The sequence below is a fragment of the Prunus mume genome, linkage group LG5 (assembly GCF_029339155.1).
Source record: "Prunus mume cultivar Tortuosa linkage group LG5, ASM2933915v1, whole genome shotgun sequence".
Taxonomy (NCBI): Eukaryota; Viridiplantae; Streptophyta; class Magnoliopsida; order Rosales; family Rosaceae; genus Prunus; species Prunus mume.
Window position 1 is genome coordinate 29,228,349 of NC_142702.1, and position 13,391 is coordinate 29,241,739.

General features: G+C 37.5%; 2 protein-coding genes across 3 annotated transcripts; both read right to left on the bottom strand.

The window, feature by feature from the left end:
- Nucleotides 1-30: 30 nt before the first annotated feature.
- On the bottom strand, nucleotides 31-3,305 carry LOC103333777 (receptor-like protein EIX2). The gene is given in 3 exon segments (XM_016794331.2): nucleotides 31-168; nucleotides 294-1,739; nucleotides 1,741-3,305. Coding segments are annotated over 2 exon segments (2,922 nt in total). The 5' UTR covers nucleotides 3,267-3,305; the 3' UTR covers nucleotides 31-168; nucleotides 294-343.
- Nucleotides 3,306-3,823: 518 nt separating this feature from the next.
- On the bottom strand, nucleotides 3,824-11,947 carry ATIM (timeless family protein). 2 transcript variants are annotated; one of them, XM_089053189.1, is made up of 19 exons: nucleotides 11,721-11,947; nucleotides 11,287-11,439; nucleotides 11,040-11,199; nucleotides 10,373-10,691; nucleotides 9,915-10,058; nucleotides 9,645-9,834; nucleotides 9,432-9,562; nucleotides 8,853-9,071; nucleotides 8,563-8,729; nucleotides 8,166-8,244; nucleotides 7,558-8,088; nucleotides 7,101-7,471; nucleotides 6,749-6,829; nucleotides 6,559-6,663; nucleotides 6,098-6,331; nucleotides 5,390-5,458; nucleotides 5,042-5,269; nucleotides 4,653-4,760; nucleotides 3,824-4,513 (listed from the first exon to the last, which is right to left on the bottom strand). In XM_089053189.1, exons 1-19 carry the CDS (start codon nucleotides 11,821-11,823, stop codon nucleotides 4,168-4,170), a joined length of 3,738 nt encoding a protein of 1,245 aa, XP_088909315.1. In that variant the 5' UTR covers nucleotides 11,824-11,947; the 3' UTR covers nucleotides 3,824-4,167. The 2 variants fall into 2 exon arrangements, with proteins under 2 accessions (XP_088909315.1, XP_088909314.1); XM_089053188.1 differs by having other exon boundaries at nucleotides 6,749-6,832.
- Nucleotides 11,948-13,391: the final 1,444 nt, after the last annotated feature.

Below are 13,391 nucleotides of genomic sequence, written 5' to 3' on the forward strand. Positions count from 1 at the left end.
TCCAGCTGCAGCAGAAAAGAGCAGCCCATTATACAAAATCCTTAAGACAAACAAGCATCATAGTTTATGACATTTAATATTACATCATGGTTGAAATAGTTGAGGCTTCCACGTTGGCACTCAAACTTCAGCTTCTGGAGAAAAGCTTATGCCTCACGCCAGCAGCTTCTGTGGAATAAAATCATGTTAAAACAAAATGAGTTTCAAAGGAGGAACCCCTGTATTATCAAGGAAGATCAGATATTGAAAGAACCCACAAAAACATAACACTAAAATAAAAGAAATAGCTTCACCATTTATCTTTGAAGTCTCCTCTGCAACTTTGCCTTGTGCATGGCGGTTGTCACATAATCCGATCTTTTATATTATCCAAGTAACGGAAATAGGCGTATCTCCAAGAACTCTTAAGCAGTAAAGTACCACAGACTCCCCAGAATCCTATGATCAATCCAAGCACCATGCTGACATAAAATCCGAAGCTTATGAGACCATCATCTTCTTGTTTGGTCTTATCACCTCCATCTCCATTGGGGACTGCAGGATCTTGAGTTGCTCCATCCCCTGGGCATTCTGGCGTGAGTGGTGGCCCGCAGAGTCCAAAATTTCCCATAAATGCAGAAGCATTAAAAGTTTGAAGTTGGGTGCTTAGTGGAATTCTTTCTGATAAGTTGTTGTGTGACAAGTCCAAGACACTAAGATAATGTAAGCTTGAAAAACTTGGAGGGATTCTACCAGATATCTGGTTTCTTGACAAATCAAGAGATTCTAACATCTCCAACTGACCAAAGTTGCTGGGAAGCACCCCTGTAAAACCATTTCTTGATAGGTTCAGAGAAATCAACTTCAGCAAACTTGTTATACTTTGTGGAATGTCCCCATTTAAGTTATTGTTTGAGATGTCGATGCTTCTCAAATGCTTAAGATTTTCTCCAAATTCAATCTCTATCCCTTTCCACACCAGTTGTACAAATCCAAGAATCCAATTGTCCTCCACCTTCGTAGACACAGAAGACAAAGCTGTTATATTAGGAAGGCAATGTGGCAAGGCTCCAGATATATTATTCTGAGAGAGGTCTAAAACATGAAGAGCGGGAAGACTACATAGACTCAAGGGTATGCTTCCATAGAACTCATTAGACCGTAAGCGTAGAACCAGCAAGTTTGTTAGGCTGGGGCCTATCCATGCTGGTATGTTTCCAGATAATTTATTGGCTCCAAGGTCAACAACCCTTAATTCTGTACAGTTCTTTAAAGAAGGAGGCAGTTCTCCTGAAAGATTGTTATCATGCAAGCGTAACAACACAACATACGTTAACTGCCCTAATGAGCTCGGTACATTTCCGGAGAAATTATTCTTTGCCAAATTCAGTGAGTGTAATGCTTGATATTGCATCCAACAATCAGGAAGCTCCCCTGACAGTAGGTTCTCAGAAAGGTCGAGATTATAAAATTTTGGAGCTTGTGTTGCACATAAGGAAGATAGGGGTCCGGAAAACATGTTTTTGGAGAGGAAAACATTGCTTATGTTTGAAGGAAATGGTGGGAGTGGACCAGAAAACTGATTAGATGTCAAGTCAATTGTGAAAAAGGTGCAGTTCTTTGATGATAGATTGGGAAACTTCCCATGGATTTGGTTCATAGAGAGATTTAATTCAAGTAAGTTGGAAGATAGATCCCAAAACTCATCAGGTACTGAACCTGAGATCCCAGCATTTGACATACCAAGAGCAGTAAGTTTTCTGTGTCTGAATCCATTTGGGAAAGTCAGGGCCTACATTGCTAGAACTCATGTCTAATGAATTAAGTTGAAAAGGTGGGTTCCAATACGGACTCAAGTTGAAAGACAAAGGATTGTAAGAAACATCCAAAAACTGTAAACGAGAGAGGTTCAAGAAGTGGACTTCTGTTAAGACACCATTCAAAGAATTCACAGAAATATCCAAAAATTCAAGGCTAGAAAGTTGCCCAATACTCTCATGTAGCGAGCCGGTTAGTTGATTTTTGGAAAGAAATAGTTGTCTTAATGATGAAAGACCTGTAAAATCTGGCAATGGCCCGCTGAACTGGTTTGAAACTAGGCTCAAGGATCTTAATTGGTAAAGTTGCTCAAAACTTTTCGGGAGAGGCCCGCTCATATTGGCACCATCGATGTATAGTTCTTTCAAGGATGAAAATCTTGTAAGATTATCAGGAAATGGCCCCCAAAAGGGGTTGCCACTTAATTGAAAGGACTCAAGGGTATCCTGAGCACAAGACAAGTTTTCGATAGAGTCTTGAAGTTTATCAGAAAGTTTGTTTTCCAATAAGTTCAATGATTCTAATCTGCATAGGTTTCGAAAGGATTTTGGTATCCCACCCTCAAGTTGGTTATAAGACAGATCAAGAGATGTTAGAGAAACCATGTTTGAGAAAACATCTGGGATGAGACCTTGTAACTGGTCTCCCATCAATCCAATGTGTACAAGGCTGGTGCTGATATTGGCCATCCAATAGAAAATGGAAGAATTAAGAAAATTATCAGAGAGTTCAAGGACTTCAAGAGAGGTCGAAGTATTGACGAAAGAAAGCGATCTCAGGTTGACATTAGGAAGACTACATGAAGACAACTGCAGCTCAACCAGTGAAGGGAGCTTGCTTATAGAGTGAGGCCAATTTACAACCTTAGAGAAGTTAAGACTTGACATGTTCAGGTATCTCAAAGAGGAAAGATGAGATAACCACTCAAGATTTTCAAAAGTAACAAAGTTATGTGCAAGATCAAGAGTATACAAATGAGAAAGATTTCCCAGTTGGGGAGGAACAGGTCCGCTAAGACTAGCACCTGCAAGTTTGAGTTGTTTCAGCTGATTCAAAGAGCCAATGAAGTCGGGAATCTTTCCCTCAAAATTATTGAAACTCAGGTCCAAGTAATTTAGATATCGCAATTCAAGCAGAGGAGGAGCAATCACACCACTTAAAGGAGTATCAAGATTGTAAATATCAGAAGAATTATAGTAGAGATCCAGCATGGTTACATGACCTGTTTGGTTGCTGCATGTAATTCCTCTCCACTGGCAACAATCTTTTTCGCTTTCCCAAGATCCAAGAACATTGGAGTTGTCCACTAGGCCTTGTTTGAACTGAAGCAGAGCATTTTACTCTGTCTCTAGGCACCTAATGTTGGAGCTGATCCCAGCACTTAAACAACATATAGCAGAGGTTGTTAGGAGCACAAATAAGACAGCAAATATGGAGCTTATAGTACCACTTGTGATTGTGAACAACATGGTTATGAATCTTAGGAGCAGTTAAGGTAGGGTGGGGAGATGATGCGCAAATTGTATGTCAATTTAGGAGAGTGTTTTAAGGAGATATGATTTGTTGTCGTACCATGGAGTTTTTTCAAAATTGAAACAACGCGGCGATGGTGATGTTTAAAATCGGATAATATTTAGAAGGGACGACTTTTGACTTGAGCATTTTGAAAAATTATTCCCACGTCCTTTCGTTATATATTATATCGATTCTGGGGGCATGAAAATATTAATCAACAATATGAAAATACTTTGACTCAAGAAATTGAGGCCGGGGGTTCCTTGCGAAAGGGGTGATTATATTTTTTAGTTACTGATGTGCACAACAATACAATTTTATTAAGAGGTAAGTATATACAGATATAAATTCGGTCAATTGGTGAGGGCCGTGAGTCCATCTATAACAATCAAATTTAAATCCTCATCCAGAAATGAATGTTAGAATTCCCGTTATTTGATGTGCAAATTGCCATTCATCCATCCATTTGGTTGCAACATGCAAGAGATGGTCAGATAGTTTTGTGATCCGGTTTACAATTGCAACTTTTGGTTTTGAATTCTTCGATCCGGATAATCCAATGATCGGTCTCAAACCATGGGCATGATCGTTTGTATGTTAAAAACTATAGAAGCAAGACAATTTTCATCTGTGGGCAGTTGTCCAACCTGTACAATCTTTTTCCCCGAGTCCATATACTGACGAGTCCCTTTACACAATCTACACTACACTCAAACATCAATAATCTTAAAAGCAAAACCTGATTGCAGTTTCAAGAAAAATGGATGACTTCCTTCGCAACTTTGGATAATAACACGTCACGATATCATCAGCACGATGGTAGAGAGAGAGAGAGAGAGAGAGAGAGAGATGCACTCAGTCATCATCTTCATCTTCAAGTACCATCCTCAACTTCCTTCTGCTTACGCCACTCTCTGGCAATGCACCATGAGTCATTTCATCCCCTGAATCCACCAAGTCATTGTCCATTTGCTCATGTTGCAAATCCTCCAAATTTTTCACAGGTCCAGCATCTAATGGAATGCCAGTGCCAGTGCCGGTGCCTCTGACTTCAGCTTCTCCCGTGCCATTCGGGCTAACATGCTTGAAGGCAGAGCCTTCGTCAACTCCATCTTCCAAAGCATTACTGCTTGATGTTCCCTGAATTGAGATGGCTGCAGAGTTTTGATCCATGGGCTTGGAAAGCGGTCTCCTGGTTTTCCTATATCCAAAAGACGAATTAATTAGAATTAGAAGAAATAGTTACCTTACACAATCAGAATCCTATGACTTCATCATTCTTATTCTTTTTGAGAGAGAGAGAGAGAGAGAGAGAGAGAGAGAGAGAGAGAGAGATTTACTTGAGAACAGAGCTTAGGATTTCATCATCAGAATCATCTTCCGACACTTTTCGTCCAGTAGTCTGCTCTAGTAACTCTTCACTGAATCTGCTATGATCCTTTTTGCCCCTGGAAGTTCAAAAATTATTGTCATACTAATATCCACACATCATGCATGTTGTGTACTTACACACGGAGCCAACATGAATTTACAAGAGAAAGAAGCTATTCTATAATTTAATTAGGAGTATGAACACAGACCATAATAGGATTATGGAGTTTCACAACATTATATTGGAAGGTTTAACCAAAAGGAATATGGAGTTTTACATATGCGGTGCAAGTGCCCAGCGCAAGTAGAGAACTAGTGGTGAAATAAATTTAATAACAAAACAAAATGGATGTATGACCTTTTCATTAATGATAACAGCGTCTCATCATCAGAGTCATGTTCTTTGTTTGTATTAGAGTCATTAAGATCCTCATCTCTCAACATGCCGGCTGCGGACCTCTTCTTCCAAGGAATAATATATAAACCAAGCTGCTTAAGCTCACGAGAAACTTGAGAAGCTGTGAATTTACCATCACCGTCCATTGCATTTGCAATCATGTGGCTGCACCGTTTATGGTCTTTAAATCTGGGTATGACAAAGAATATAAATTTTTTCTTTAAAATTAAAGAATAGTAACTTCTAGCTTCTATCAAGTGAAAAGAGATCAAATCTTATATTACTACCAAGTAACCAAGTAGTACTTACTGCTCATATAGAGATCTAATGTTAGTCTCCTGATCTTCACTGAAGGCATGGACTCTTTTTCTCGTGTGCCTATAAAACAATCAAGTTGAAACTAATAAACAGCTGGAGCAGTGAAGCAACATATAACATCAAGCATTAAGACATGTAACAGAATCAAAGAGAAAGGAGGGGACCAACATTACAGACTAAAGGCAGATGACACAGCAGCCATTTATCTAAGCCATACGTTTGCGAGTTCACAGCTGCTCCTCAAAAACAAATGTGGGAGGAGGTGGGGGAAGCAAAAGAATGAGTACTAAATCTATCAAATTTTTTTCTCAGTAAATGTGTAATCTTTAAATTTACAATTAATAAACAGTGACAACAACTGCAACGAAAGACAGCAGCCATCCAAGATCTATCCCAAAGTGCAAAAACAAAATTAATGGGCATAAATTATAGGCTAGAAGTGAATGAAATCAGCAGCTGTTTGATTAGATTCTGCATTGCAAGTTCACTACCCCTGCTACTCGAAAAACAAGGGTTTAGGTGAGGGGAAAGAGGGGAAATCAAACAAAGAGCACGTGCTCTATGATATTCAAATCAAATGAATATTTACTTTGAATACAAATGCCTAGAAAGACTTTAAAAAGTACAGAAAAATAAACAGAAAGTATACATACTGTAACTGTAATACTAAGAAATTAATATTCATCTACAAATACTTACAGCGGCTGACTGTTTGATTCACAATGAGAATTAACTGCTTTTACTACTCTTCCATCTCCATCAATTTGACTAGGCCCAGTGGAAACAGATTCTTGAGCATGGCGCAGTCTTTTCCTTCGGATAACTTTCAGTCCAAGCAGTTTAAGCTTGTTGGAAATTTGTGCTGGCGAAACTCTACCATCAGGATCAAGAGCTTTAGCAATAAGATGACTACAGTTCTGGTCATCCTTGAATCTAAATTGGCCATATTTGTCAGGAAAGATTTAAGTAAGCTGGATGAAAAAAGTAGGCCTACACTGCTATACAGGCATAACTCAAATTATGTGTAAAACAGTCATCACAGCCAATGCACTTTTGTATCTTTCAGCAGATATTAGATATACCAATGTCAAGTTAAAAGCTAAAAAAAGAAAAGGAACAAATACAAAAACAAATAAAAAACTTAGATCATGGGACCATACTTCTCATACAGATCCTTAATTTTCATCTCCAGTTCAGCCCCAATAACAAGTCGCTTGTTTTTTCTAGAAACCTTTTCAGTTTCATTCTCTATTGCCTGGCCCCCACTGCAACAGCCAAATGCATCAAGGTTTCAATAAGATGATAACTGAAAGACAATGTTAATCAAGTTGTAAGTATGAAGGGACGTACTTGTCATAATTTTCTTGCCCATCGATCTCATTATCTGAAATAGATGCACTACCTCCCTTCACTTTGCCAAAAATTTCTCCACTGCTGCACAAAAAGAAGGCATATTTAGCTCCTCTTGCAGTGTCTGTATTCAGTTAGAAAAGTCCTTACTCTGGCCCTTTTGTTTTTTTGGCAACATGGTAAACCGGTGGAAATGAATAAAATAAAATAAAATAAAATAAACTTCACAATTCTCGAGCAAGGCCAGACAACCAAAAGATGGTCATAGATTCTACAATAACTTAACTGATAACATCACAAAATAATTTAATGAGGACAATGTGAACATTCAGGCTTCAGAAACATGTCTTACTTCTCATGTCCAAGCTCATGAGAGAGCACAACATCAGCTTCGTCTTCACCAAGTGCATCAGCTATGCTTCTACTTGTCCATCCCTTGTCCAGTGACTGACCAATTTCTTCATCCCCTAAACTGTTTGCCCAGTTTCTACTTTCTTTCTTCAAATGGCCAAGCTCATGCAATAAATACTCAGCATTAATGTAATGGCATTCTTTGCGAGTCTTCCAGAAGAGAATTTCCACAAAAAGTAGGGGTTGATTTTTTATCTTTTTTAGCATTTTCCTGACCAAATTTGTCAAAAAATCAACAATGGTTTCATATGCCTTGCATGGAGATGACTTTTGCTCAACTAGGATGTCATAGAATGTAGTGAGAAGTGATAACTGCAAAACAAATTGCATGGAAACGTTAGATGAGAAATGAACTGTAAATGGCTACAAAAATTATCTAAAGATGTATGAAGTTTAACCTGATACAGCATTGGGGAGAGCTCGAGGTCATCACTGATCCTTCGCAGCATGCATACTATGTAGTGATTTGTACTGGTCAAATTACTCTTATAAAACTTAAGCAACCAACACAATTTCTGGATGATGTTGTTGTTTGAAAAAGCAGAAATCAAATTTGACACCTTAAAATCAACTTCATCAGTTGCAGCTACCTGCTCATCAGCAGAAGAATCACCGGTGCTATAACAAAGATCACCATTGGCATCATCAGAAGTTTTGCAATCTATATGTGCCAGACTGTCTTGGAGGTTTTCTGTCTCCAAAAACGATATTTTGCATTCATCAGGCTGAGCAGGGATATTGATGTCTTCTTTCCCATTAGAACTTGTGGTTAGGCTTCCGTTCGCTGTCACACTCACATCTGTTGAACGTTCACCATTGGAGATGCCGATCTCTTTCTGAGTGATAGCATGTTCTCCTATGAGTTTATTTTCTGCTTCCTTCTCACTCAGTATTCTTTTCTTCCTTGCCTTCCTTGATTTTTTAGAAACCTTAATCATGAAAGAAAAATGGTTTTAGTACAAATACAATAAAATATTCCCCATCCAAAATTACGAATGCATTATACCCTCAAAGTTCCACATGCTTGAAGGTTTTCCATTAGTCGTACAACTTTATAAACCATCTCTACCAGATCTGCAAGATCACTGATAAGGAAAACATGCGAACAGGACAAAGATTAAAGGCATTCAATCAAGAGAAAAAATGTTAATCAGAGGACAAGTGTTGCTAAATGATCAGTCAAAATCATACCCTGCAGAATTGAATTATCTCGCTTTCTTAAAAATTGCATTACTAAATCTTTTTGCCCAACAACAAATACAGCATTCCTATAATTCTTTCTCTCATATTGGATTACACGGCTAATGGAGAGAACCTCTCCACAGGATTTGAAAGGTGAGAAATTATACTGGAAAATTTAATACATAAAAAAACCGTATTAATTGATATGAAAAGGAAAAAACCTTCTGGGTTGTTTGTGAGTATCAAATGCTTTGAGCAAATTTATCAGGAAATGAGTCATCCCCTCGTCAGTCTGGTCATAAAATAACTTGTACAGAAGTATGCGGGCCGTTTGAGGCTCCTTGGAGTTCTCTGGCAATAACTTAAGCACCAAATCTAGCATTCGAATCTGGAAGGAAGAGAAGTTGGTTGAGAAGCATGTTACGAGGGCATAATTATTAATACAGTTCTTATCCCAACTTCAAATTGAATATGCACTAAAAAGCATATCAGTAATGAAATAGTGAATCACCATAATTTTCAAAAGAGAACCAGCTGCAGACAGAAACTTGTAGTCGTGTGTTTCCTTCAAGCCATCAAATGCATAACGCCACTTTGAAATGACTAGTTGGAACATTGACTCATTCATTGATGCTGCGATGGGTCCACATACATCACCTCTGAAGAATGTGATATCAGCATCTTTATGGGTGGGAGCTTCAGTTGTGTCTGCTTCTGCACCGATGCTTGGCTGTTAAGGAATAGAAGATACAGATCAAACAATTATAATTCTCCAGACAAGAAATGTGACTTGGGAATATCCTCAAGAAATGCGAAATGACCCAGAAGAAAACCACTATGCAACATGGACCCATTCTATCAAAAGTACAAAAACTAAACCCTTTTAGTTCGGGGGAAAGATCATTTCTGCACTGGTTGAGATGTGTGTTGGGATGGATTGAGATGAGGGAATAATGGTCTTTCTCCATGCAAATAGGTTAGTTTACTAATTGAAAAATGAGTCATTTAACGGTTTTCATTTTGCAAACAGTAATTATCATGCCCATTTATGAAATAACTAACATAATAATCTAAGATTAGCTTGTCTCACCTTAGAAATTGAAGACTTGTGATATTGGAAAGAAGTAACAAACTGAGCAACCTGAAAGAAGATAATGACATCACTGTTCTGAATTGCGTGGTGTTCCTTTTCAGTATCCGCGCGAATTGACTGCATCAAAACTGATACACATGCGAACTTTGTAATTATGCAATAACACCAAGTAAACAAACATAAAACAGAAACCAAAAAGAAAAGACATACCATTGTAACCCCCTGATAAAAACTGGTTTACGAAATCATGAAGCAATTCTAAAATCTCATCCTTCGTTGAAGGCAATGTCCCATGATCCCAAGCAATCTTTTTTATTGGACCCCGACGACTATGTGGTTTAAGCAAGGTATTACAAGAGGCAGAAGTAGGTTTTCCCTTCAAGACTGCCTTAGAACCATCCTGCCAAGAAAAGTTCATTGCTATTAGAATATGATCTACTAAAAACCTCGCTAGCATCATTCCATAGTGAAACTCCCTACCAAAGTAAGCTGGGTAAATGTTCCGCTAAAATGTGAATGACGACCCATGTTGCGTAGTCTAGAAAGTCTTTTTTTCTCTTCTTCTTCTTCTTCCATTATAGACTTGAGACTATTTAGAGAACCTGTGGTGTCTCCTCCATCCACCTAACAATTATAAGTTATTACTGGACTGTTAGAAAACCATAACTAAATGTAAGCTCACATCATCGGACAAATAATTCAAATCTCATAAGTTAAGAATATAAAGCAAGAAAAGGAAAGTATTTTTTATTGATTCGATTTGTACTTGTTGCACTATTGTTATTATAAATAAATAAAAAATTTCGTTTGGTGGCTCTACCTATGTCTCAAATCAAAGATTCTTATCTGAGACTCATCCTTATTTACATTTCTTGCTAGCTTTGAACAAACGACATTTCTATAAGAAAGAATTCAGAAAGCGATGAAGAGAAACCAACCTTAGGACCTTTTGAACATACGTTTGCAATCAACTCTGGCTCTTGACCCATAAATACGTAATGAAAAATCTCCAATAAAAGCAAGTTATCTTGACAGAGATAGCTACAGGAATCCCCAATATGCTGGGTTATGACCAAAACTAAGTCCATCACATTCTCATGAAACAAAAGTTCCAGAAATCTATCTCTGAGTGATTCAAATTGACTGGCAGTTCCCCCAGCCTTCTGCTGTAGTGAAATTTCCTGAACAGCTAAAATGTTTCGGAATAAAGTAAGTACCAGCTGCACCAATTTCCAGTCATCCTCCGTGAACACATCACTGTGTAGGATAGGATTAGTCATCAAACCAATTATGAGAAATCTAGAAACTATATTAAAATAAAGTGAGTAAACAAAATAATGATTATTGAGCACCAGAAAATAACCTAGAACAAAAAATAAATTATGTAATGTCAACATGCAAGAGCCACTTAACCCATCAAAATTCAGAAAACCAACATGAATTTAGTGAATCAGCTAGGTACTCAGGTAATCTTATAGGTAAAGAGATAGCTGGGACAAGTACTTTGCTGCAAAGACTTCAACTCCCATAGAAGATGAAGTATATGTAATTTTCAAACAACCGATGAGGCAGAAGATGAAGTATACTTAAAAATTTAACCCTCACCTTTCCAAATTTTCTAGTGGGCTTTCCAGAAGTGATACTATCACTGCAATAATGTCACTGGACGTAATTGAAGACTTCAACCACCATAGAAAGTCTATCTGTTGTAAAATGTCGTTTGACGAAGGCTCAATTGGCATAGTTAGGAACACAAGAACCTTCACTGAAAATTCCAAACAATGAATAATTGAAGTCATCACTTTGCAGTAAGTTTTCATAAACATGTAATGAAATTATAACATGAACTTACCTGCATTTAAAACCAAGTTGGTGTCATCTTGGCAGTGTTCAATAATGGGTACCAAATCCTGATCCACAATCTTCCATTTACAGACTTGTTTAAAAACATCCCGATTCTGTGGGTCGTCACGCCTCAAAAACCTTAGCAAATCTTTCAAATTATCTGTCAATGAAAAAAGAAAACCAAAATTTCAAGCCCACACTTAACTGAAGAAAATAACATCCCACTCCATATTTTGTTTTCATCCGCTCAATCGAGCCCATATGATTTCCTCGTGTATTTGAGCTAAAGCTATTGGCTTAAATGAAATCTAATTTAAAATTGCTAGAAACCAAATGAAATCTCAATCGAGCCCATATGATTTCCTCATGTTTCATTATCCTTCCATTTCCGAAATGTTCTTGGCAGTCAAACGGAGATTTGTCGAAGACATAGGTACGTACCTAAGCAGTACTTGCTCTTTGAGTAACCGATCCGGTTGCCATGGTCATCCTCTTCTGCAATTCCAAGATCAGAGCATATCGCCGATAAGCCTTCCAAGTCCATCTTCGGACGAACTTTATTGTTTTTGAATTAGGGTTCAATAGTTTAGATTTCTGGAGAGGACGGCGAATAAAAGGATTTAGCGCGAGAGCGATCGGATCTCAGTGAAAGGGTTTATTGTGATGGCTCTGGTGGCGCGAATTTTGATGTGAATTTCCCGCGCTCTTCAATGCGCCCTGGTGGCTTTTTTAGCTGAGGTGGCAATTGTACACGTGTCAGTTTGTTAGTGGAGCTGATCTGTTATCATCGTTGCACAAAACTTCACCGAAATAGGTCTATCCCGATGACTAATTGGGTGAGTTCATCCAATTATACCCAGTAAAATTGAGTGGGTTCATCCAATTTGCACTTCTAAGAAAATAAATAGTAAATTTAGGTTTTATCCATAAAAAAAATTTCACTTTTGGAAAAAGCCAAAGCTTTTTCAAAAAAGACAGAAAAACCTCTCAACTTTCAAATCAAATTTGCTATGCATTATGGCTAATTGAAATATTGATTCAAACTTAACTTAAAATAAATTATATTGTCAAAAAAAATTAAAAAAAATGTTGGGTTTAGGACCAATTTTGTATTGGGTAAAAATATAAACATCATTTTTATTTGTAGAAAATTTATATATATAAAGCAAAAGGCAGAGAATTGTGAAACATTCAAAATATTAGAAATTGTCATTGGTTAATCCAAATATCAAGAATTAAAATTATTAATTAAATGAGGATAATATGGTAATTTCACACTTTTTCATATTAAAAGAAAAATTAAATAAAGAATTTTATTTTTATGGAACACAGCTACCCATTATCTTTTTTAATTCTAAAATAAATTTAAATTTTTTTTAAAAAGCTTCTAACAAATGAGGAAGCGCGTACGAAAATACTAGTATAATATAATATAATAAATATCACATTAAGTGAATTAGTAACATCAAGTGAGGTACGAAAACTAATCAGCCAACATGATGAAAAACATTTAAGTTTAGGGTTTATTTGCAAACCAATCCAATGCGCCCACTTTTTCCAGAGGCCCAAACATCAGTAATGAGACCAATGAGTCTCGTGACCCACCCGTTCAATGTCGACAAAGTTCTCCGCTTTGATAGAAGTTGAGCAACTTTTACTTAGAGCAAGTCCAGAAGACACCCCCAGGGGAGGGGGAAAACAAAAATCCGTTTCACCATGCGGCCCGGGTGTGGGACCCACTAACCGGCCGCCCAAGGCAACTCGCCCGGTCCAAAACTCGGTGGAGGTGACGTCATGACGACGCCAGTCGGTGGCGTCGCCACGCGTTATTCAATTTTTACCGTTGCGCGCGCAATGCACGCGCCAAAAAAATTTGAACCTCGTTGCGACGTCACCACAACGGGTGGAAGCCACGTGGCAGTCCTGCGCTCCGATTTGATTCCAAATTTTAATCCAACGATTTTTGGACAATAAAATTATGAAAAAAAATCGAAATTTTTTAAAAATACTAAAAAATCCTAAAAAATTCTGATTTTTTTTCCTATAAATACCTATAAATACCCTTCACTTTCAACACCAATTCTCATACATTTTATTCTACTTCTACAATTA